The sequence below is a fragment of the Carassius gibelio genome, chromosome A13 (assembly GCF_023724105.1).
Source record: "Carassius gibelio isolate Cgi1373 ecotype wild population from Czech Republic chromosome A13, carGib1.2-hapl.c, whole genome shotgun sequence".
Lineage (NCBI taxonomy): Eukaryota > Metazoa > Chordata > Actinopteri > Cypriniformes > Cyprinidae > Carassius > Carassius gibelio.
This window is the reverse complement of record NC_068383.1, coordinates 27,186,358-27,208,861: the sequence shown is the minus strand read 5'-3', so window position 1 is coordinate 27,208,861 and position 22,504 is coordinate 27,186,358. Positions and strand designations below refer to the sequence as shown.

At 36.0% G+C, this 22,504-nt stretch overlaps 1 protein-coding gene across 1 annotated transcript; it reads left to right on the top strand.

Moving 5' to 3' along the window:
• The first annotated feature begins 247 nt into the window (after nt 1-247).
• LOC128026743 (protein FAM83B-like) lies at nt 248-19,226 on the top strand. The gene is made up of 4 exons (XM_052614013.1): nt 248-706; nt 10,520-10,684; nt 15,498-15,622; nt 15,978-19,226. Exons 1-4 carry the CDS (start codon nt 248-250, stop codon nt 17,905-17,907), a joined length of 2,679 nt encoding a protein of 892 aa, XP_052469973.1. The 3' UTR covers nt 17,908-19,226.
• Nucleotides 19,227-22,504: the final 3,278 nt, after the last annotated feature.

Genomic DNA, 22,504 nt, shown 5'->3' with positions numbered 1-22,504 from the left:
AGTCAGTGATAGCTGTTCTTTGAGGGTCATATTGGAAACATTTTTGTGGCTGAAACCAAAAAGCTAAAATGTGCAAAGCTTGCCAAACCAGGCCTCTGATAGCCAAGAAGACACTCCTAACAGGCATATAATGCTATTAATTATTGTATAGGTGCTTTTTTATAGAATATTGTTGATGTTAATGTTCTCGTTAATGTATTTTGTTTCTTAGGTGGCAAAAGTTTTTGCAGTGTTTTTAGGAATCCGCATGAACACTGTGATGGAATCCGAATTTTCACTGCTGTCCTCCTCAAAGGGGGAGTTCAAGGCTGAAACTTACATACAGCCGCATTACAAGGAAGCGTATCGGTTAGCCATTGACTGCCTTGTCAAAGAGGGAGAAGCTTCTTATCGAAATTTCATCAAAGAAGAGGGCATATGCGGTTTCCTGTCTGAGGAAGAAATCTGCCACATTACAGAGAGTGCTGTGCAGCCACCCAACAGCAACCACTCAGAGGTAGTCGACTGTTCGCAGGATGACACATCCTCCACGGGCACATATTGGCCCACTCACTCGGACACTGACCCACCAAACCTGGATTTAGGCTGGCCAGAAGTCCCACACAGAAGGCTTAAGACCAGCATAGACCTGCTCTTCCACCCGCCGAGGCAAAACAGCCCCACTATCAAGGAAGTGATCCGCAAACAAATACAGGATGCCAGGCAGGTAATGTTGATAAAAAAGCATGCTGGAAAAAAAGGGTGTAAATAAACATCAGTTCCTATGTAGATCATGTGCTTTTGACCTATGCTGAGAGTTTAGCTGCACACAAAGAGATACTCACTTAGCTCAAGGATGTCCTAGAATCAAAACAGCTTTTGAATGGTGTTGTAGCCTAGTGGTAACAGATCTGGTTGGTTACTGAAAGGTTGCTGGTTAAAAAACCCACAAGGGGTGATCCATGAACTTGCATCATTGTGCCCTTGAACAAAGCTCTTAACCTCAGGCTGATCCAGGGAGACTGTTATACACCTTTCAGTTTCCACAAAGATGGTGTAGCATGATGATAAGGTCACTCTTGGGAAAATGAGATTCACTGTCACCCCTTTGAGCATGTGATAAATAAATGAGCAAATCTTTGAAAGTCTGACAGGATAGATGCACGCACGATAAGATTTTGCAGATCCCATTTATTTTCTGCATAATGGATTTCCAGTAATAATGTTTAAACATAGACAGGCCTATATACATTTCATTTCAATGTAATCTCTTTAATCAATGACTTCAGTATTCAGTATTCAGTAGTTGTATATTGTATCAATATTTGTTCTTGATTATGCTATTTGCTTGTGCTTTTTCATCTGCAGAGCTTTGTGGAATGTAGTAAGCAGTAGGAATGTATAAGAATGAGTATTAAGTAAGCAATTTGTCTTAAGTAAGTATGTGTGTGTGTATGGTTTTCAGATACTTTTTTTTTTATTATTCAAATGAATGTTTGTTATGTTTAATAGTTAACAAACTGTGCCAAAAAAGAAAAGAAAAGAAAAAAAAAGCTAAATATTTAATGTTGCATCCACCAGGCTAGTCTTAACAATTATGTGTTACAGGGCGTGTTTCATGCAATATTCATAAAATGTAAAAATAAATACGCATAAAATCTAGCAAATAAAGCCAGAGTCAGTAGTTTGGCCTCTGTAGTAAAAAGGTATTTTAAAGGCATTTTCAGTTGTTGTTATTGTAGCCTGCTGTTTTCCATTAGGGTCTAACAGTAACAGATCGAGGCTACATGAGTGAAGATCTTTAAAATCTAGAGATCCAAAGTTTTATCTTTGATCTTCATTTGGAATCACCTATCATACACATGTTCAGCCTTGAAGACAGCTTCTACCTTTAGAGTTAAGTGAACATTTACCCCAAAGACATATCTTTCTAAATAAATTATGTAAGCACAACTACATAAGAAACATCATAGAAGCTTTCAGAGTACACTCTGTGGCTGAAATAAAATCCATTTTCAGTTACGTCATTTTGTTTATCTTCAGTTGGATACATTTAGCTAAGGTTTGACATGCCTGACACTGTAGAATTAAAGCCTTACATTCAACTAATTAACTCTAAATTGAATGTTGTCTTTGTGCCCAGCACTGTTATGTAATTGTTAGTTAGAGAATAAGAGATAATGAAATAAAATATGGCCAGCTTACATTTCACTTAAAAATAAAAATAATAATGTCCAATTTAGTTCAGTGAGATTCCCCATATTATTATTAACAATATTTTCAAATTCCTTTTATTCTTAATGGGATGATCATTTAAAAATTATATATATTAGGGCTGGAAAGCGATTAAAATTTTTAATCTAATTAATTATACTTGTGGTGATTAATTAATCAAATTAATCGTACATCAAATTTGGAGAAATTACTCACAAAATATAATTTAAAGTAATTGTTGTGTAAAGCATCAAGCATTACAAAAAGTAGGTTCAACAAGACATATTTTGTTTGATCCAATTTATTACATATAGCCTACTCGTTTGAACCATGTGAGTAAATGATGACAGAATTGTCATTTTTTGGTTAGGTGAACTATAACTTTAATAATTTATTTTCTTAATTGTATTATTATAACTATGAAAATATGTATTTATTTTTTTTATGGAATGATACTCTAAATAATAAACTAAAACTGTAGTAGGTGATGGTAAATGTTTTAATGATTAAGGCGAGTCATTCATGTGATTCATTCGGGAGTAAAGTAAATGGTTCTTTATGAATTGTTCAATGAATCATAGGCTTATTTGACTTGAAGCAGGTCATCACCAGCAGACCGATCGGTGTGTGACATCAAAGTACCGCAAGAGCTTTAAAGAGCAGATGACTCCTTGTGCTTTTGAATTGCTGTTGCTGTACTTTGATGTTATACACCGATCGGTCTGTGCAGCTCCACTTCAAAGCCAATGCATATGCCAGTTGTTCAATGCACCAAAAGGTTCAGCAAATTCGTTCACCAAATTCGTTTACCAAATTCATTCAAAATGTGGATTAAGAAATTAAATGCCGAAATTCACTTTCATGAAGCGATCCGCAGAGAGGCAAGACTCATGCTCTCACAAAAGCAGCATGAGGTCTCGATGAGCGCCGCCTCATCATGGGCTTTACCCAGGCAGAACCATGTCATTGGTTTAAAAAAGTTTACAGATAAAACCAATGGCGGTGCAGATGCACTGCTTTATTGAAAAAAAGGCTTCAAAAAAGGAGCTTTTCCCTATGCAAAATATGAGTGAAGTATCGGAATGGAACTGATAATCCATTACAGTTATACAGTTACCATATACAAAAATAAAATAAAAATACCTATTGAGGTAGGATATGGGTGAGGTTAGGGACAGGTGTGGCGGTATGGGTAGGTTTAAGGGTGGTTTAAGGTGTAAGGGATGGGTCAACAGTGTAATTATAAATGCAATTACAGAAATTAATTACAGATGCAATTACATGCAGATATTTTGGTTGCACTTTATTTTACAGTACGTGTACTAACGTACTTATAATGTACTTACAGTGTATTTATCTAAGAAAGTTCTGGGAACACAGAGTAACTACATAGGGTAGGGTTAGGTTTAGGGGTAGGTTCAGGGTTCAAGTACAATGTAATAATGTGTGTACACATACTAAATGTTTAGTTTAAATGTAAGTACCTAGTAGTTAATGATTTTATTTTTCTTTCTGTGTCTGAACACCATTTTTAATGAGTTTTTTTCTCTGTAATTTTGTATAAGTCGTTTGGCACAAGGCACTGATGAGAGAAGCATTGTCTGTCAGAGCAATAAACTGTTGCATTGTCACACGAGTATAGGAAAGTGCCAACCATTTTCACTGCCTTGCCTGTTCACCCCGCGATTCCCTCATAATCACAGATGAGGCTACAGATTGATTTCCTTTAAATCATGACTTTTGAGAGCAGCCCCACAGTTGTGACGTCTTGAACTCTTGATAAAGATGTGATAAAGACAGGTACATCACTTTCTCCCTAAGGCATCAGTCATGTACAAAATACAGCAGTATCTCCCCAGCAACAGTAGCAGCTAAACTGTACTGAACAAACACACAGCAAACAATAGAACTAGTTGTGCAATATTAAAATGATCACTCCCTTTACAGATGATGAGACAGGAGTGCCATAAACATGAGAAGCAAGATTTACCATATAAAAAAATGTCATGGAAAGAAGTCCTTGCTACTGGGGTGTGCAGCACTCTTTATTAGTAACAAATGACCTTGCATTGCCTCCTTTCTGAGCAATGCAGTCTTCTTTGTATTTTGATCATGATAGATGATTAAAGAACTGGTTCATATAATAATGTGGCAGCATGTCTAAGAGCTTCTACTAAACAACTGCATTGTCCACAGATGGATTGATATAGATTCTTGTGATTGAGAGCAATATCGTCAAACATAACCTCCAATTAATTCAATGTTAGCAAGAGTCTTGTGAAAGAAAAAAGAAAAGGCAAAACAGGAAAGTGATCATACCATTTGATTCAGCATTATATAATGGAAGTTACAACAATATCCAGGCACGTGCACAGGTAGGGCTCAACCTGTGCAGAGCACATGCCCTTTTTCCCCTTACACTCCGAAGTGCCCTTTTTTTTGTGGTGTTTTTTTTTTTTTTTTTTTATCAATGCTATTGGTCACCCTTTACGCCTGTCTGTCAGTTTTACCAAATTAAAGTTCTTAAAACGAGCTTGTGTAAATCTTATTCGATCCTCAAGCTGTCAGTAAGCTGATAACTCCGCCCCCTCTATATTAATTGAATCAACTGAAGTTCCACAGCAGCCGCACAGTAGACACCACCTGAGCTGAACAAAGTTTTGCGAAGGGTAAATAAATATCTTGTTGTTTGAATAAGTACTACTTAACACTATATCTATAAAGGCTCATATTTTATTTATTTGATGTCTGACTGACGTCGCCTGAGAGAGAGGGATAGTATTTGCCATCTAGTCATAGCCAATACATAGACAACACAGCCTGTGCATACAGTTGCATTTCATCTTTTATAAAATGCTAATTTGGCCAAATGCATTTTACCACAGGAAAAACTGAGCGCTCCGTCTATATAGCTAAAAAAAACTAGTTTGTAACCTAGATGAAAATGTAATGTGATGCCGGCAGCGGCAGGCGCCGTCGCCGTTTTAATGACGGACAGAAAAAAAAATCACATTTGCTCACATTCGCTGGTCAAAAACTATATATTAATAAGTAATACAACAACATATAATTTGTTTTTACCATCGGAAAATCATAACAGGTGCGCCCCCGCGCTGTTTCGTACTGGAACTTACACAGCGACGAGTGATCCTCGTCACCTAGATAACATATATTTCTAAGAAATTCTTCTTTGATTTATGATTGCTGATACACTTAATTTATTAACATTTAGGCTAATCATGTTATGGTATACACTCTGTATACTCTCTGTATAAAATGTTGTAAAACATGGTTTTACTACAGTAATGTAGTAGTAACTAAAAAAAAATTACAGAAGATCACTGAAATCTTTATATTTTATCATGCAGAATGTAATTCATGATTCATTCCAAGGCTTCATTTATTTGATCCAAAATACAGCAAAATCAGTAATATTGTGTAATATTTTTACAATTTTAAATAACTGTTTTCTATTTAAATATTTGAAAATGTAATTTATTTTTGTGATCAAAGCTGAATTTTCAGCATCATTACTCCAGTTCAGTACTCTTCAGTGTCACGTGATCCTTCAGAAATGCTTTTCACTGCAACTGTACTTTTCACACTATTTTTATTTATTTTTTCATTGCTGGCTTATTTTAGGGAAAGTGTAGTGAATAAGAGACCTTCAAGAGACCAACATCCCTGGTCCACCACAGTATAAGATTTTTGCCAGATACATGGCTCACAGAAGGTTGCTGTTGTATTAGGTTTAAAGAAGCCCTTAAAACTCTGTTTATCTATATTATCTAATTATCTAATATTATTATTATGGTTGTTATTAATCGTGAACAAATCTTAAGCTTTTGAGACTATTATTTTGTATTATTGAATTTGTCATGAAGATGTGACCATTTCTTCCTTTTATGCAGGCTTACTAAATAATCTTGATATAAAAGGGGGGGGGGGGGGGTGCCCTTTTTCAATTTCAGCACATGCCCCTCAAAAGGTCTGTGCACGGCCCTGACAATATCCACACTCTGTTTCTTCCAAATTCATATAGAAGTGAAGAAGTCCATTGAGTTCTGAAAAGTTTCATAATGAATACATACTGTATACAGTATGTGAATCAATACTTAACATAGCATTCTAATCTACAATCTACATAAAAACACAAAACTAAATTACTACTTTCTTCCAAATTATTGTCCTCAAAATATGGAATCCTGTTTCTACCACTATATAAAAACTAAAAATGGCAATTGCAACTTTTTATTACAATTCTGTCTTTTTTCCCTCACTATTCCATGATATAAATTCGCAATTCTCACATTTTTTCCTCAAAACTGTTAGTTTATATCTAGCATTTCTGTTTTTTTTTTTCTTTCTAACAACTATATATAACTATTAGGGGTGTAACGATACGCGTATTCGTATTGAACCGTTCGGTACAACGCTTTCGGTTCAGTACGCGGTACGCATTATGTATACCGAACGGTTCGTTGGAGTAATTAATTATATTTGAAAAAAAAAAAAAAAGAGAGAGAAAGAAATATAATGATATGCGTTCAACAAGGTAGCCCAATAACCCAAACAACGTAACAGGCAACGCCCCTGACACTCCCGAAGAAGAAAAAAACACCATCTTATATGTTTATGTTAGGCTACTCACTGGCGGAGCCAGAAGATGTAAACATTCGGGGCTTAGCCCAAACCTAGGGGGCTGCAGGGGTGTACTCCGCAGGGGAAATTTTTTTCCCCCATTTATGTCAGCTAAATGCACTATTTTTCAGGCTGTTTGAGATAACAGAATGCCTAAAAATCTATACACTATCTGGGAAAATGATGGTTACTCAGAAAAAAAAAAATTCACCCAGTAGAGCCTACAAACTATTTTGTATTTAATTGTTCTCCAGCTATATTTCTCAATTAATCTATCTTCTTATCCCACTAATGTGCCGAGAACAGTTGTAAAACATGCCCTGAAATAACTTAACATTTGATACATTGGGATATATTGCTTTTGAATCTCTCTCTGGCCGGTGAGGTTTGCTGTTACGAGTTCCTTTAAAAAAAATTGTTATGTCCATAATGTTAATTTCAGGCGGTTAGTCAGTGAGCTCGCTACGACGGCGGTGAAATAAAAAGCCCACCAGCCCCTAATGACAACGACGAAGAAGATGATTTATATTCTTCTTCGTTAGTTTTTATCAGCAGTTGCCAAACAAGCGAAGTGATGCGTGATGCTTTACCGTCCGCCACAACGCACAGTAATAGAGCTTTTGTTTCTTTTTTTGCCGCTCCAGTCTGAGAGACTGAGAGGAAATGAAACAAAGTTGAAATTATTTTAAAAAAGCTAAAAGATTCGGGGCTTTTGACAAAACATTCGGGGCTTAAGCCCCATTAGCCACCCCCCCGCTCCGCCCCTGCAGTACTCAGCAGGCGCTCGCTCACTCAGTACACGCTGAAGGCTCGTTGCAAAATAGCCAATGCGTTTAACAGACTAGAAATGAGAAGATCCTCCAATAACCAACAGGTCTGGTGTTTGGGTGCACTTTGGATTCCCTTTAAGCTATAATGGTGATGGCAAGAGAGTGGTGGATAAATAAACAACGGTATGTCGCATCTGCAACATGACAGGGTACACCAGCGGGAATACAAAAAAAAAAAAAAAAAAAACCAGCGGGAATATCTGGGATATATGCGTCAGTACTATCTGGGAAAAGACGAAAAAAAGGAGAAACATGCACGCAGCAAACCATCCCTGCAGCATTTAGACACTATGGCTTACAGGGAATCCAACCCAAACACCAGACCTGTTGGTTATTTTAGGATCTTATATTTCTGGTCTGTTAAATGCATTAGACATTTTGCAACGAGCCTTCAGCGCGTGCTGAGTGAGCGCCTTAGGGGCCGTTCACATATCGTGCCTAAAAACGCATGGAAAACGCTAAGCGCGTCTTTCTCCTGAGGCGTCTGTCTTTGCTAAGCAACAATGACGTGCTCTCTCCATGAGACGCGGAAATTTCAGCGAAGGATAAATGGATTTGCAGCTCTAAAAATCGCTTGCAGTAGCTCTGCTACTGAATTTATTTCAAAATTGCAATCCATATACAACTATGATCAGCTGTTCCTTCATCTTGGCTGAGCTCTCAACGTTGTTACGGGAAAGGATGAAGCTGATTGGTTGGTTCTTGTCACATGACCCGCGGTGCGCTTGCGGCATTCTGAAAAGTTGAGATGTTTTTACATTTTGCTGTATCTAAAACGTATCGAACCGAACCGAACCGAACCGTGACATCAGTGTATCGTATCGAACCGAACCGTGAATTTTGTGAACCATTACACCCCTAATAACTATATGTATATATATATATATAACTATATGACTATATAAATTTGCAATTGCGAGTTTTAAATCCAGTTCTGATTTAAAAAGACTATTTTCTTACAGTTGTAAGTTTACATCACACAATTCTGACTTTATAACTATTGCAAGTTTGTATAATGCAGTTGTTCCCTTAAAGAGCTGTTACTACCTGCTTTAACCTTCAAATAGTATATTTGTTGGTATGATTCAGTAATGTTAAGGTTTCCATTTTCAGTGCAAAAAACATGACATTTTGTATGTGAACAAATTTACGTTTTCTCAAAAATCTTAGAAATAGATCATGGATTACATTTCCATTAGATTTTTTTTTTTTTTTTTTTTTTTCAGAGCAGAGCAGTTAGGCGTCATAGGCAGCCATCTAGGACAGCATCTCACAAAGGCGTGGATTTACTAAACCAATTTCAGTGTGCTATGTGAACTGCATCTCATGTGGCTCTGGTGCTCTGGTTACATGTACTCCCTAGAGTCAACTCACAGCATGAAACACTTAAACGATGTATACAGTATCTTGTCAGGTGTGTTTGGGTGGTGGGGGGCGGTGTGGTGGTTGTGGTGTGTGTGTGTGTGTGTGGGGGGGGGTTCTGATCTATGGTGCCTAATAAAATTGAGTGATATACTAGCCGCTGCCGAGATACAAATGAACTGAAAGTGGTTTCATTTATGTTGTGCCAAGAGAACATAATGCAATAAAATATATCATCCGCACATCGCCAGTGGGTTGTGTGAAGTTCCCAGGATTTTTTTGTTTTAGCAAATGTTTTGACAGATTTTTGCATAAAAGAGTGGAAGCAAGTGTGTGAAAATACTTTTTTCTTCTTGCAAGCTTTTAAAATCATAATTGCCATTATAAATGTTTGCTTTTATTTTCAAATGAAGCGTTGCATATTCTTTAATTTAAGCATGTAAGCATGTTTTCAGAACAAATAAATTGTAAAAGCAATTCAAATGTATTATAAGCTTAGATTCTGCCTGGCAGTAATGAAGTCTTTTCTGTAATTCCATTACACATGAAATTAGATTTAATAATTAAATTAGAAAGGCTCAACGGCTCCTTAAGGTGGACAATGAGAGGAGACACTTTGAATTCATGAGGACGTCTATATGAAAAGTACAGCATGTAAGAAAACACATGGACTATTATTATGTCTAAGTAAACAAGATATCCTCGGTTTAAAAATGTCATTGTGCATGGAAATGATGAGCTAAACAAGAAAAACTTTTTTCAATTTTCAACCTTTATAGTATAAAACAGATTGATATCTTTTATCATATTGCTGTTTTATCCCTGTTATGCATCTCTGAGTGGTACCTACCTTAGTCATGATGAAATCTCTCATAACGCCTCTCATGACCTATTGCTTAATTTGAAATAAAAACTGTAAAGGTCAGACAAGATTATATGCTGTACAACACAGATAATACTAACAAGGACTAATCAAATTCTGTAGAAATTCTATACAAATCATTTGTTAATCAGTACATGTTGTACAGGGTGTGGTGAGATACAACTTATAATAAGACTCATTGTCCTTTGGCATTAATGAAACATCTTAAAACTGTCAAGTCTTGAATCATGGAATTGCAGTCTTCCTGAAAAACAAATGCTAGGATTAAATCTTTAAATAATACAAACTGCACAGTCTTCTCCCTGACTTCTTTCTGTTTAATATTAGGCAAAAGGCCCAAGAAAATTCATATCACCCCCTGTCGGTTTCATGAAAGCCATCTTTCAAGTTATTAAATGTTTTTTTTCTGAAACACAGAAAAATGAAGGGTGCCGTTTAATAAACTGAAGCAGCTTCTGGGCTGGCACCTCTGCTTTGTTCAGCTTTGTATAACTGACAGGGATGTCACTGATTTAAGAGAATATCAGAGATGGCCTGTTCTGACGGTGAATGCCCAAAAATCTTCTGAGGCTGACGTTTCTTTTATGTTTTCATTTTTATGTCTATACAGGTCATAGCAATCACTATGGATATTTTCACTGATGTGGACATTTTTAAAGAAGTGGTGGATGCCTCAGTCAGAGGTGTTTCTGTCTACATTCTCCTTGACCATAATAACTTCAAAAGCTTTCTCAATATGGTAGAAAAACAAGACTTCCAAATCCAAAAACTCAGGGTAAGTGTCCATTTTCTACTGTGTATTGCATTCAATGATTGAATACCATCCCCAAAAAAGCATAATTTACTATATTATGACCCTTTTTACTTATGTTTGATAGAAAACAAACACTTAAAAAATAATGAATCAATTGAAATACATACAATATAGATATGGATAAATATTCAAAAACACCTTCATGTTATGCTTTGGTCCAGTGATATGATTCTCGCTTTGCATTGTATATACCTTTTTATAAACCAACAGTGCTTCTGCATATCAGAAAGTGCCCATTTGGTTGCGTTTCATTGTGTGATTTCACTGAAATGCAGAGCAGGCAGCGGAGCAAAGTGCAGTGCGAGTCTGAGAGAGACCAGGCTTCCTGTCCTGCTCAAGAGAACAGTGCTGCTCTAAACAAATACATTTCCTCAACCACTGGCATGAGAGAAGTGTATTGCTTAATGTATGAACCTGTGCATGAAAAGGTTTTCTTGACTGAGTGTGATCTAAAGGAAAGAGAATGTGTGTACTGGATCAACATATACTCTCAGTACTGGAAAAATCTGGAAAATTAATGAATTGACAAACAAATAGAGAGTAGTAGTAACAATTACCAGAAAATACTCATCAGATTTGTTTATGTATTTATTTATTTATAAACTACCATTTTTTTTAAACATGGTGCAGTTCAGTTTCATTTCTAAATGGTCCCTTGCATTAAATGAAATGAAAACGCATTCATTGCAGCGATTGAAGGACAGTTTTATTAAAGGGGTCATATGATTCAAGTTTTCCCATCTTTTTGGAGTGTTACAGGCCGTTTGTGCATAGATAAGATCCATAAAGTTCAAAGCCTAAAGTCTCAAACCCAAATAGACATTTTTTATAAATGTTAAGACTTATCCACACCCTCCTAAAATGCCTTGTTCAAACACACCACCACATACAGTATTGTTCAAAATAATAGCAGTACAATGTGACTAACCAGAATAATCAAGGTTTTTCGTATATTTTTTTATTGCTACGTGGCAAACAAGTTACCAGTAGGTTCAGTAGATTCTCAGAAAACAAATGAGACCCAGCATTCATGATATGCACGCTCTTAAGGCTGTGCAATTGGGCAATTAGTTGAATTAGTTGAAAGGGGTGTGTTCAAAAAAATAGCAGTGTGGCATTCAATCACTGAGGGCATCAATTTGGTGAAGAAACAGGTGTGAATCAGGTGGCCCCTACTTAAGGATGAAGCCAACACTTGTTGAACATGCATTTGAAAGCTGAGGAAAATGGGTCGTTCAAGACATTGTTCAGAAGAACAGCGTACTTTGATTAAAAAGTTGATTAGAGAGGGGAAAACCTATAAAGAGGTGCAAAAAATGATAGGCTGTTCAGCTAAAATGATCTCCAATGCCTTAAAATGGAGAGCAAAACCAGAGAGACGTGGAAGAAAACGGAAGACAACCATCAAAATGGATAGAAGAATAACCAGAATGGCAAAGGCTCAGCCAATGATCACCTCCAGGATGATCAAAGAGAGTCTGGAGTTACCTGTAAGTACTGTGACAGTTAGAAGACGTCTGTGTGAAGCTAATCTATTTTCAAGAATCCCCCGCAAAGTCCCTCTGTTAAAAAAAAGGCATGTGCAGAAGAGGTTACAATTTGCCAAAGAACACATCAACTGGCCTAAAGAGAAATGGAGGAACATTTTGTGGACTGATGAGAGTAAAATTGTTCTTTTTGGGTCCAAGGGCCACTGGCAGTTTGTGAGACGACCCCCAAACTCTGAATTCAAGCCACAGTACACAGTGAAGACAGTGAAGCATGGAGGTGCAAGCATCATGATATGGGCATGTTTCTCCTACTATGGTGTTGGGCCTATTTATCGCATACCAGGGATCATGGATCAGTTTGCATATGTTAAAATACTTGAAGAGGTCATGTTGCCCTATGCTGAAGAGGACATGCCCTTGAAATGGTTGTTTCAACAAGACAATGACCCAAAACACACTAGTAAACGGGCAAAGTCTTGGTTCCAAACCAACAAAATTAATGTTATGGAGTGGCCAGCCCAATCTCCAGACCTTAATCCAATTGAGAACTTGTGGGGTGATATCAAAAATGCTGTTTCTGAAGCAAAACCAAGAAATGTGAATGAATTGTGGAATGTTGTTAAAGAATCATGGAGTGGAATAACAGCTGAGAGGTGCCACAAGTTGGTTGACTCCATGCCACACAGATGTCAAGCAGTTTTAAAAAACTGTGGTCATACAACTAAATATTAGTTTAGTGATTCACAGGATTGCTAAATCCCAGAAAAAAATTTTTTTGTACAAAATAGATTTGAGTTTGTACAGTCAAAGGTAGACACTGCTATTTTTTTGAACACACCCCTTTCAACTAATTGCCCAATTGCACAGCCTTAAGAGCGTGCATATCATGAATGCTGGGTCTTGTTTGTTTTCTGACAATCTACTGAACCTACTGGTAACTTGTTTGCCACGTAGCAATAAAAAATATACTAAAAACCTTGATTATTCTGGTTAGTCACATTGTACTGCTATTATTTTGAACAATACTGTATCTACGTCACTGTGTGGGGAGATTAGCATAACATCGCCCAAGTGTTCACACAAAGAAAGAAGGCATGACTTTGATTCTCGCTGTAGTATTGTTGCAGCTGCCATGTCATGGAGACGCTGTATGTTTCATTGTTAAAGCAAAAATACTTTGTTTGGCCTTCCAAAAGAGGACACAACTAGAAATCAGTGGTTAAGTTGTGTTTACAACGCTGTTCAAGAACAGCTCAACCCAAATATTCAGATTTGTGCAGCGCATTTTACGGAGGACTGTTTTCTGAATCTGGTAGAGTAATAGGCCAGCTGCGCCATTTCTATAAGGTGCTTCAATTCCAACTTTGCAAGGAGAGTTAGGTGCTTCTGACTCACTTTCACTTTCTCAGTACTTTTTCATATTTAAAGAATTTGTCACTGACAATTCATACTCGAGTTTTGAGCAGTGTAGAGTAGCGCTTGTTTGTCGTTTCTACGATCACAAATGCAGACATGGTTACATGGTTACATGGTTACATGTTTACGCGGCATTGGTTTTGTCTCATCGTGCAGGGACACAGCATCACAATATGATAAGGGGCATAAAATTCCCATCAAACGCTTGAGGTATTTGGACAATCACAAAGCATTGGATAGCTGGATCAATCAAATCACCACACTAAAAACAACAAATAAATTAATCAGTGGAAGAAGAAAAAGCAACTCTAAACGTAACGGCAGGAACGGTACCATAAGATGAAGCTCAGTTTTTACTACCCACACAAGCATATTTCCTCATGGCTTTTGCATCATGATCAAATGTACTTTGTGAGAATAAGACACAGTTTATCTCAAGCTCCACATCGACCAAGCATGTGTGCATTAGCCAAGAGAAAAAGAAATACAGTATAAAGCTGCACCCTTTTGACAAGCATTCCCGTTCTCTGCGGCAGCATGAGAATGAATATAAATAAATGAAACAATAACTACACACCTAAATTTGCCACAATCGTGCTAAAAAGTCTTTCTGTCATCCTGTGAAAAACATTTTATACTGGCCAAAATCACTTGAACACTTATCATGCATTTGTGATTTTCGAGCTTTGAATTGCAGGTGCCAAAGTGCATCAAATGCAATTTTTATTAGATACCAGGGCTTCCCACGCATAGACTTTTCTTGGACGGGCCACCCAGAGAAACATTTTTGCTTTTATTATTTTTATCTTAATACTTTTTATTATATCTGCCCAAAATAATGAAACCATCTGTGATCGATTAAATAGTAGAAAATCTCCCCTCGCCCAACACATTTTGTGTCTGCTCGTTCGGTGTCCGAGAGTGTTTTTATTTTTATTTTTCGTATTTTTTTTGTATTTTGTGTATTTTTGTGTATTTTGGTTACACAATTAATTTAATTTCGATTTCATTTATAGTAAAATATTGTAGTTTCTGTCTGGGATGTTTCCCCACAAAAAAAAAAAACAAAAAAAAACATTATTTGACATTGAGAGAGGCATTATATGACAAAGTAAAGAGAACTCTACCATGCATATTAATACATAATATTAGTATGTACTTAAATGTAATAGAAGCCTATGTAATTAAAATATAATTCAATTAATTTAAATATTGTAAAAAATCACACATTATTTGTTATTTGTCACATGTAGTAGACCATTTTTTTTTTTTTTTTTTTTTTTTTTTTTTTTGCCGTGGTTAATAGGAGGATTTTCCACCCAGCTATCACCGCAAGTATATTTCATACCCGTGGGAAGCACTGGATACATATATATCTGATTCATGGGTGTGACTATTTCCTCATTTATCTGAATTATATTCTCCTAGCTGATGGCTAAGGCTGATGTCAGTTTTAAAAATTGACTGACATAATGTATAACCAGAAAAAACAAAATCAAGAGCAATCTGAAAACTTGTCATGCTGTTACTGTTGTTATTTTAACGGAGCTCTTCTCTCTCAGAACTTCTCTTTCTTCTTTCTTGGAATATTCCATGATTTTTTTGAGACACCTGTATGTTTAATTTGAAATAATGTCTACTGATGAATCCTGCACAGTAAGAATTTGAATTAAAGTAGTTAAAATGTTGTTTCAAATTCAAGGATATTTATATTGACTTGTATAATATTGTATAATATTATATTGACTATAAGACTTGGCGTCTTGCTAGAATATATATATAAAAAAATATATATATATATATATATATATATATATATATATATATATATATATATATATAATTTATTTTTTTCTTCTTGGATATAGAATATGAGGATACGCACAGTGAAAGGCCAGGAATACTGTTGCAGAACTGGGGTAAAGTTCCATGGAGGAATGGGACAGAATTTTTTTCTTGTTGACTGCCAAAAAGTGTTTTTTGGATCATATAGGTGAGGTGGCATTTTTATTTATTTTTTGTTATTAATTTAATAATAATAATTATTATTATTATTTTTCCCATTTGGGTTTCCTTTAGCTTCATACATGTGCACTAATATACAACCATAGTTGTTTTTGTCACATTAAATGTTAAGTGGCTTAAATCTTTTTTTTTTTTTTTTTTTTTTTTTTTTTCTCTGTCCCACCTAATACAAGAACTCAAAAAAACATTTAACATTTGTCAACAAACAGTTCAAAAATTGTATATAACTTACCAAAGATAAACTGCATTCCAACACACTTGTGTGTGCTAGGACTGAAATTTAATAACTATGTTTCTGTTAAGTTTATGTCTTTTTTTGACAGCTTCATGTGGTCCTATGAGAAGATAAACCTCAGCATGGTTCAGGTCATAACAGGCCAATTAGTGGAGACTTATGATGAGGAATTTCGGACATTGTATGCTCGATCAACAGTCCCAGCTCAGTTTCAGACTGTCAGCAGACACCAGTGCGAGATGAAGCCCAATAGAAAAATGGATAGTTATCTGATTCATGCCAGCCAACCCTTTGAAAGGAAAGATCATTTAAGGCATACACTTGACGCTGTTTACCGGCAAGCCTGCGAAAGGAGATCAGGATTTTCGGCACTGAGAGAGGTTGAAGAAAGACCACTTGTCACACCCCATGCTAGATTCCTTCAAGACACATCAGAGTATTACAAAAGACACAGCTATGCAGGAGAGCGGCAGGGGCCTGTGTATCTGCCAAAATTGCCCAAGTATGGTTCTAGTAATTGGAACGTGGCAGCAGAGAGCAACTGTTATGGTGGTTTCTCCAACAATGTTGACAAGCAGTATGAAAGTTACGTCATCAACCCAATGTTCAGGGGCTCAAATATGCGCCAGTCTTACCACGGCCATGACAAACAAGCTCTCAATATGAGGCAAAACCTGCCCAGTTTAGCAAACACTTCCAAGTCTTTCCTTCGGACATGGAGGATAGAGTCTTACCTCAACAACAGCAATGATGAACCTTACGGTGAGAACAATGATTATCTGGACCAATTTGAGGAGAATAAAATGGCTCCTCCACCACACTCCCGCATCAGGTCATCGGTCGTTTTCACGTCCACCATACCAGAACAACCAGAGACAAACAACTACTCCAATAATTCAGCATCCTCCAACTACGATCCATCAAAAATTCAGTCAAATGCTCAGATGTATTCTTCAAGCCAGTGGAATCAGACAGCACAGCACGATGACTACATTTTAACAAGGCGCAGTTTACAGATTTTAGAAAACTCAGGAAGTAACAAAACCAATGGCTCTGGACGGGATCCAATATATGCAAGTTTAAATGAATCCAAAAATAAATTTGAAAACAAGGAACATGACTACCAGCAAGAGGACCAATACAAAAGGCACGGCGTGGCTAATCCCAGGTGTAATACATATAACAGTGATTTAAATGAGCCCTCTAGTTACATATATTCATCTTTACCTAGAAGACAGAAAATCTGCAACATGTCTGCAAACGAGAATCCCAGAAACCAATCATACACACCAAATTTAAAAGAGGACAAGAGGTCTGTCTCACATCATGATTTCAAAAAGGCAGATGAGACCACATCAACCTCAGGAAACATATGGCAAGAGCTTCCCTCGAGAACTGTGTCAGCAACATTTCTGGACAGAGATGGCAATCAGCCTTCAAAACCAAACATCGCATCATCACAGCGCTTCCTGAAAAGGAGCACCAAGAAAATAAAATCCCTTCTAAACATCCCACAAAAGGGGGACAGCTCACCGAAAGGAAAGAACTCAGAAAGTCTTCAAATGGGAAGCAGCACTGATACAATTCTCTCAGATTATAATGACAACGAACAAGGCAACAGATACCAGGATAGCACTGCCAATTCCACCAAGTCTTTTGAGAGCAGCATAATGAAGCAAGCTAATGGGAAGATCTCTGAAGCTGAGAATTACTCTGTTGGCCTGGCGGGAGAGACATCTGCGCCTCGGTTCAGCACCGAAGAGCTGCATCCCTCTCACACCCCTGCAAGTGCAGAGACCTCCAAAACACAGGAACAACCCATGGTCATTTATCAGAACGAGAAGACAGACTCAACACCCAAATCGGATTTCTTGTCAAAGCAACAAGTATCAGCAAACAGACTATATAGTAAATTTGACAATAGCAGTTATACAAACCAGCAGACGCAGGGAAATGACAATAGATTTGGCCGTTTCATTAAAAGGGTTGGAAATTTAATACAAAAGAATAAGTACTGAAACAATTAATGAAAGGACGTTGAAGCAGAACGTGTCTGCTCCACTAAAGTGACCAACTGGAATTGCAAAAATTGCACAAAGTAAGGCTACTGACATGACTCAACTTCTCATCTCATGTGCACATCAGTTTTAGCATATCTGTTAAATGTACGATTAATTTGTTAAGATGTAAAACAAAAGTGCACCTATTCTGTTGTCCATGAATTACAGTCTTCTTTTGTCAACATATAAAGTCATGTTAGTGAAACAGCTTTAGCAGGTTCTAGCATTAACACATTATTCAAAAAAAAAAAAAAAAAAAAAAAATCTTTTTTTCTTAAGAAATGCCAAAGTTTTTACAAACGTGTGGCTCAGGAGATAAAGTGTTGGTGTAAGATGCCATTCAGTTAATTTAATTAAAAAGCAGATCTTGCGATTTTGCACATAATCAGATATAGTACAGAATATGCATCTTGGTGTCTGAGGAGAGGGCTCTGAGCTCGAAATTTGACCCGAACCCATAGTACTTTCCCCGTCCTTGGGTAGGAATAATTGAGAGTGAAGTGTTAGGGTGGAGGAGGGATGCTGGAAAACTGTCGTGCAACAGAGCTAAGTGGAGCTAAGTTGTGTTGCTTGGGAAGATTACTTGAACATGCTCTTTATGCACTTTGTTAATAAAACATATTTGTAGGAAATTGTTTTCTAATACGTATGAATTCTTAAGAAATCTCAATCGTATGTTCTGCTTATGCCCGTCTGAGAATTTGGTTTCGGGGAGTACTCTCACAGTGCAGTTTCACAAATAAACCTCTGTTTTTTTTTGTTTTTTGTCACCACTTAAATGTTTTTGTTTGATCGGTTTACATTATTATGCATCCCTAACCCAAGCTAATCATTTCAGATAAGTTTGTGAAATTAAAAAATTTTCATTCAGAATGACAATTATACTGATCATAATTATTATTTACTTTGCATGACCTTTACTTTGCAAAATAATAATGCTTCAGGTGGAAACCAAGAGGCAGGTGTTGTGCACAGATGTGTTGACCTTTATGTGAGCTAGGTGATGTGCATCCAGTACCAAAGTGAGAGTTTGTGTAAGCCAATGTATAAAATTCATGGTACATATGAATAGCAACTTGAATAACAACCATATGAATAATTATCAGGACAAATTTGCCTTTACTTGAAAATTCTACGGATCTACTTAATGTAAGTGCAGCTTTCATGGTGAACTGATATTATTGCACAATTTTATTTGACAACCTCTTAAAATGTATTTATTCATATGTAAATCCTGTGAAATAAGTGTATAAATGTGTGCTATTAAGGGAATGCCAGTCATTCTCGTGTATTTGATTTATTTTATTTTTACCAGCATCAGACTAGAAACATAAACACTTACAAGAATCACCTTACTGTATCAAAGAGGCCATGAATGCATTGACTAGATAATCAGTCAATGCATTCATGACCCCCGATGTGTGGCTTCTGTGTGTTTTAGCTGTTTTATCTTAATAGCTAACAGCTTAATAGCTAATATGTTTTGCACTTCAGCATTTGAACTGATGGACTACAGCAGTATTACCTAAAGTATTACCTTTTCCAACCAAACTGACTTATGTAACAATATGTTTGCCGAAGCCAATGTCAAAAATTAATTATTTTAAAATGCATTAATATATATATATATATATATATATATATATATATATATGTGTGTGTGTGTGTGTGTGTGTGTGTGTGTGTGTGTGTGTGTGTGTGTGTGTGTGTGTGTGTGTGTATATATATATATATATATATATATATATATATATACACACACACACACACACACACACACACACACACACACACACAGACAATGATTGGTCCCATATATATAATTACATGCAGATATTTTCAAATATAAGGACAATGTAAAACATGTATGTACACAATCAATGCATTCTATCAAATTATGAATTTAAATGTAAGTATATAGTAGTAAGGCCACTTAAATTCTGTCTATGAAACATTTGTTTTATTAGACCTATGAGTAAATGTAGTAAATGTAAAGATTTTTTTGCAGTGTGAAGTCCAATTTGTATTCACATACATACAATTCATATGGCTGGTAGTGGGCCAATCAAGGTCCTTATGTAAAAATCCATACCAACATTACAATTCACGTTGGCCTTAATTATACAGCTCCTTTAACAACCTATGCTTTATAAATTCTAACACATCTTTTCAGAAAGCAATGCAAGGAACACAGCACTTTAGACCAAATTAAAAATAAATGAATCAATCAATAATATTATCAATGAATCAATCATTCTAAATTAACTATATGCTGTTTTCCTCACGAGGAACAAGAAAATATAAGATATTATAAATATGTGGGGAATAACACACACATCGATTTCATTTGCTACAGCCATCATTTTTTCTCAAATTATATTAATGGTTTACAGTTTAAACCTTACATTTACATCTAATATTAATCAAAATATTTACTTTCCAAAACACAAAAACAAAGTGGAAAGAGGGTGCCAATCTCCTTGAGGGCAACGGTCCTGGTGTCCACCCTGCTCCAATTCCTGGAAATTTCAAATAACCCAGGCCTTGATTAACTGGATCAGATGCATTTAATCAGGGCTGAAGCTTAACTCTCCAGGCACTGAGGGTAAGTTTACACAATAATGATTTTCTAAAAATGGGAAGTTTTAAATTAGCAAATAAACACTAAATGCTAAATAAACACTTTTGCAAATAAATTGGAACGTTGTCAAAATGTTCACACTGATCCACAAATATGACTAAAAGCACTGTATTACTCATGTCAGCTGGGTTAATTGGCAATGTTGCTTTGTGAAGAAACACTACGCACCTACACATCAACATGATATAATTTTCACAGAGTGTAAAGAGTAAATTTCCCCCGAGTTTGGCATCCATGCCAAAGTGCATTGGATTTACATGGTTAAATGATTACCTGCCATAATCAAATTAAGTTATTTTGAAGTGACTACATTCAGATGTCTCAACGTGATTTTGTATGATTCCCTGACAGGATTTAATCCATTAACGTTTACATCTGCATCTCAGCTAAATCCCAACGTAAATGAACACTAAACCCTAAGTCTCCCTTCTTTTCTCTTCTTACCAAACACACACACACACACACACACACACACAGACGTATGGAGCCATTCCATAGGCGTAATGTTTCTTTATACTGTTCAAATTGTATTTTCCTTTCCCAAACCTGAACCCTAAACCTACCCCTCACACAATACTTTCTGCATTTAAAAATTAGCAAAAAAAAAAAAAAAAAAAAAAAAAAAAAATATATATATATATATATATATATATATATATATATATATATATATATATATATATATATATATATATATATATATATATATATATATATATCCTTGATCAAGCTCTTGTTCTGTCCAGGCTGGACTATTGCAATGCCCTCTTGGCAGGTCTTCCAGCCAATTCTATCAAACATTTACAATTAATTCAGAACGCGGCAGCAAGATTAATTTTTAATGAGCCAAAAAGAATACACGTCACACCTCTGTTTATCAATTTGCACTGGCTTCCAATAGCTGCTCGCATAAAATTCAAGGTATTGATGTTTGCCTACAAAACTACCACTGGCTCTGCACCCATTTACCTAAATTTGTTACTTCAGACTTATGTGCCCTCTAGAAGCTTGTGTTCTGCAAGTGAACGTCGCTTGATTGTGCCATCCCAAAGAAGCACAAAGTCACTTTTACGGACTTTTAAATTAAATGTTCCCTTCTGGTGGAATGAACTCCCCAACTCAATCCGAGCAGCTGAGTCCTTAGCCATCTTCAAGAATTGGCTTAAAACACATCTCTTCCATCTTTATTTGACCCTCTAACTTTAACACTCACTATTCTAATACCATTCTTTAAAAAAATCTAACTACCTTTCTAATCTTTTTGTATTCTATTTTCTTTTCATTTATTATGCAATTGTATATGTATGTGTGTGTGTGTAAAGACCTCTAACTAGCTTGCTCTATTCTTTTATTTTTTTTAATCTATCTGTTTTCTTTTGATTTATTATATTAGTTAAAAACCCATCCTACGTGTACTGTGTTGACCTAACTGAGACTTGTTATAGCAAGTCTATAGTTTTTTTTTTTTATTTAATTTTATTATTATTATTATTTTTTTTTTTATGGGGACCAAAAAAACAAACATCCAAAGGTTTCAAATTCACTGGTATTATTATCTTTGAGGGGACTTTTGGAGCACATAACATGGGAATACCAGGTACACACACACACACTGACAAGGCATGCTGTAAGCCTGTTTGTTGGATTTGTTTGCCTAACTTTGTGAGGCCAATGTTAATAAGTTCTTTATAGGTATGCCAGTCTTCCAGTGATTTTTCTGAATGCTTCAATATGTTTTTGATTCATGATTGTCGTTTCTCCTTCTTCATAACCTTCATGAGGTTTAACATCATTTTATCCAGTAGAGCACTAAAATTACATTGTTTCACTTTGTATGGGCTAACGTCTTTAACAGCTATACTTGAATAAACACGAGTATCTTCATGCGATATAAAGAACCGTGCAGCAAGCACT

Excerpts from the sequence above, each read along its gene's own strand:
- LOC128026743 (XM_052614013.1), top strand. The coding sequence starts at position 248 with ATGAACACTGTGATGGAATCCGAATTTTCACTGCTGTCCTCCTCAAAG. Across the intron at positions 707-10,519 it reads AAATACAGGATGCCAGGCAG|GTCATAGCAATCACTATGGA; the intron begins GTAATGTTGATA and ends ATGTCTATACAG. Across the intron at positions 10,685-15,497 it reads TCCAAATCCAAAAACTCAGG|AATATGAGGATACGCACAGT; the intron begins GTAAGTGTCCAT and ends TCTTGGATATAG.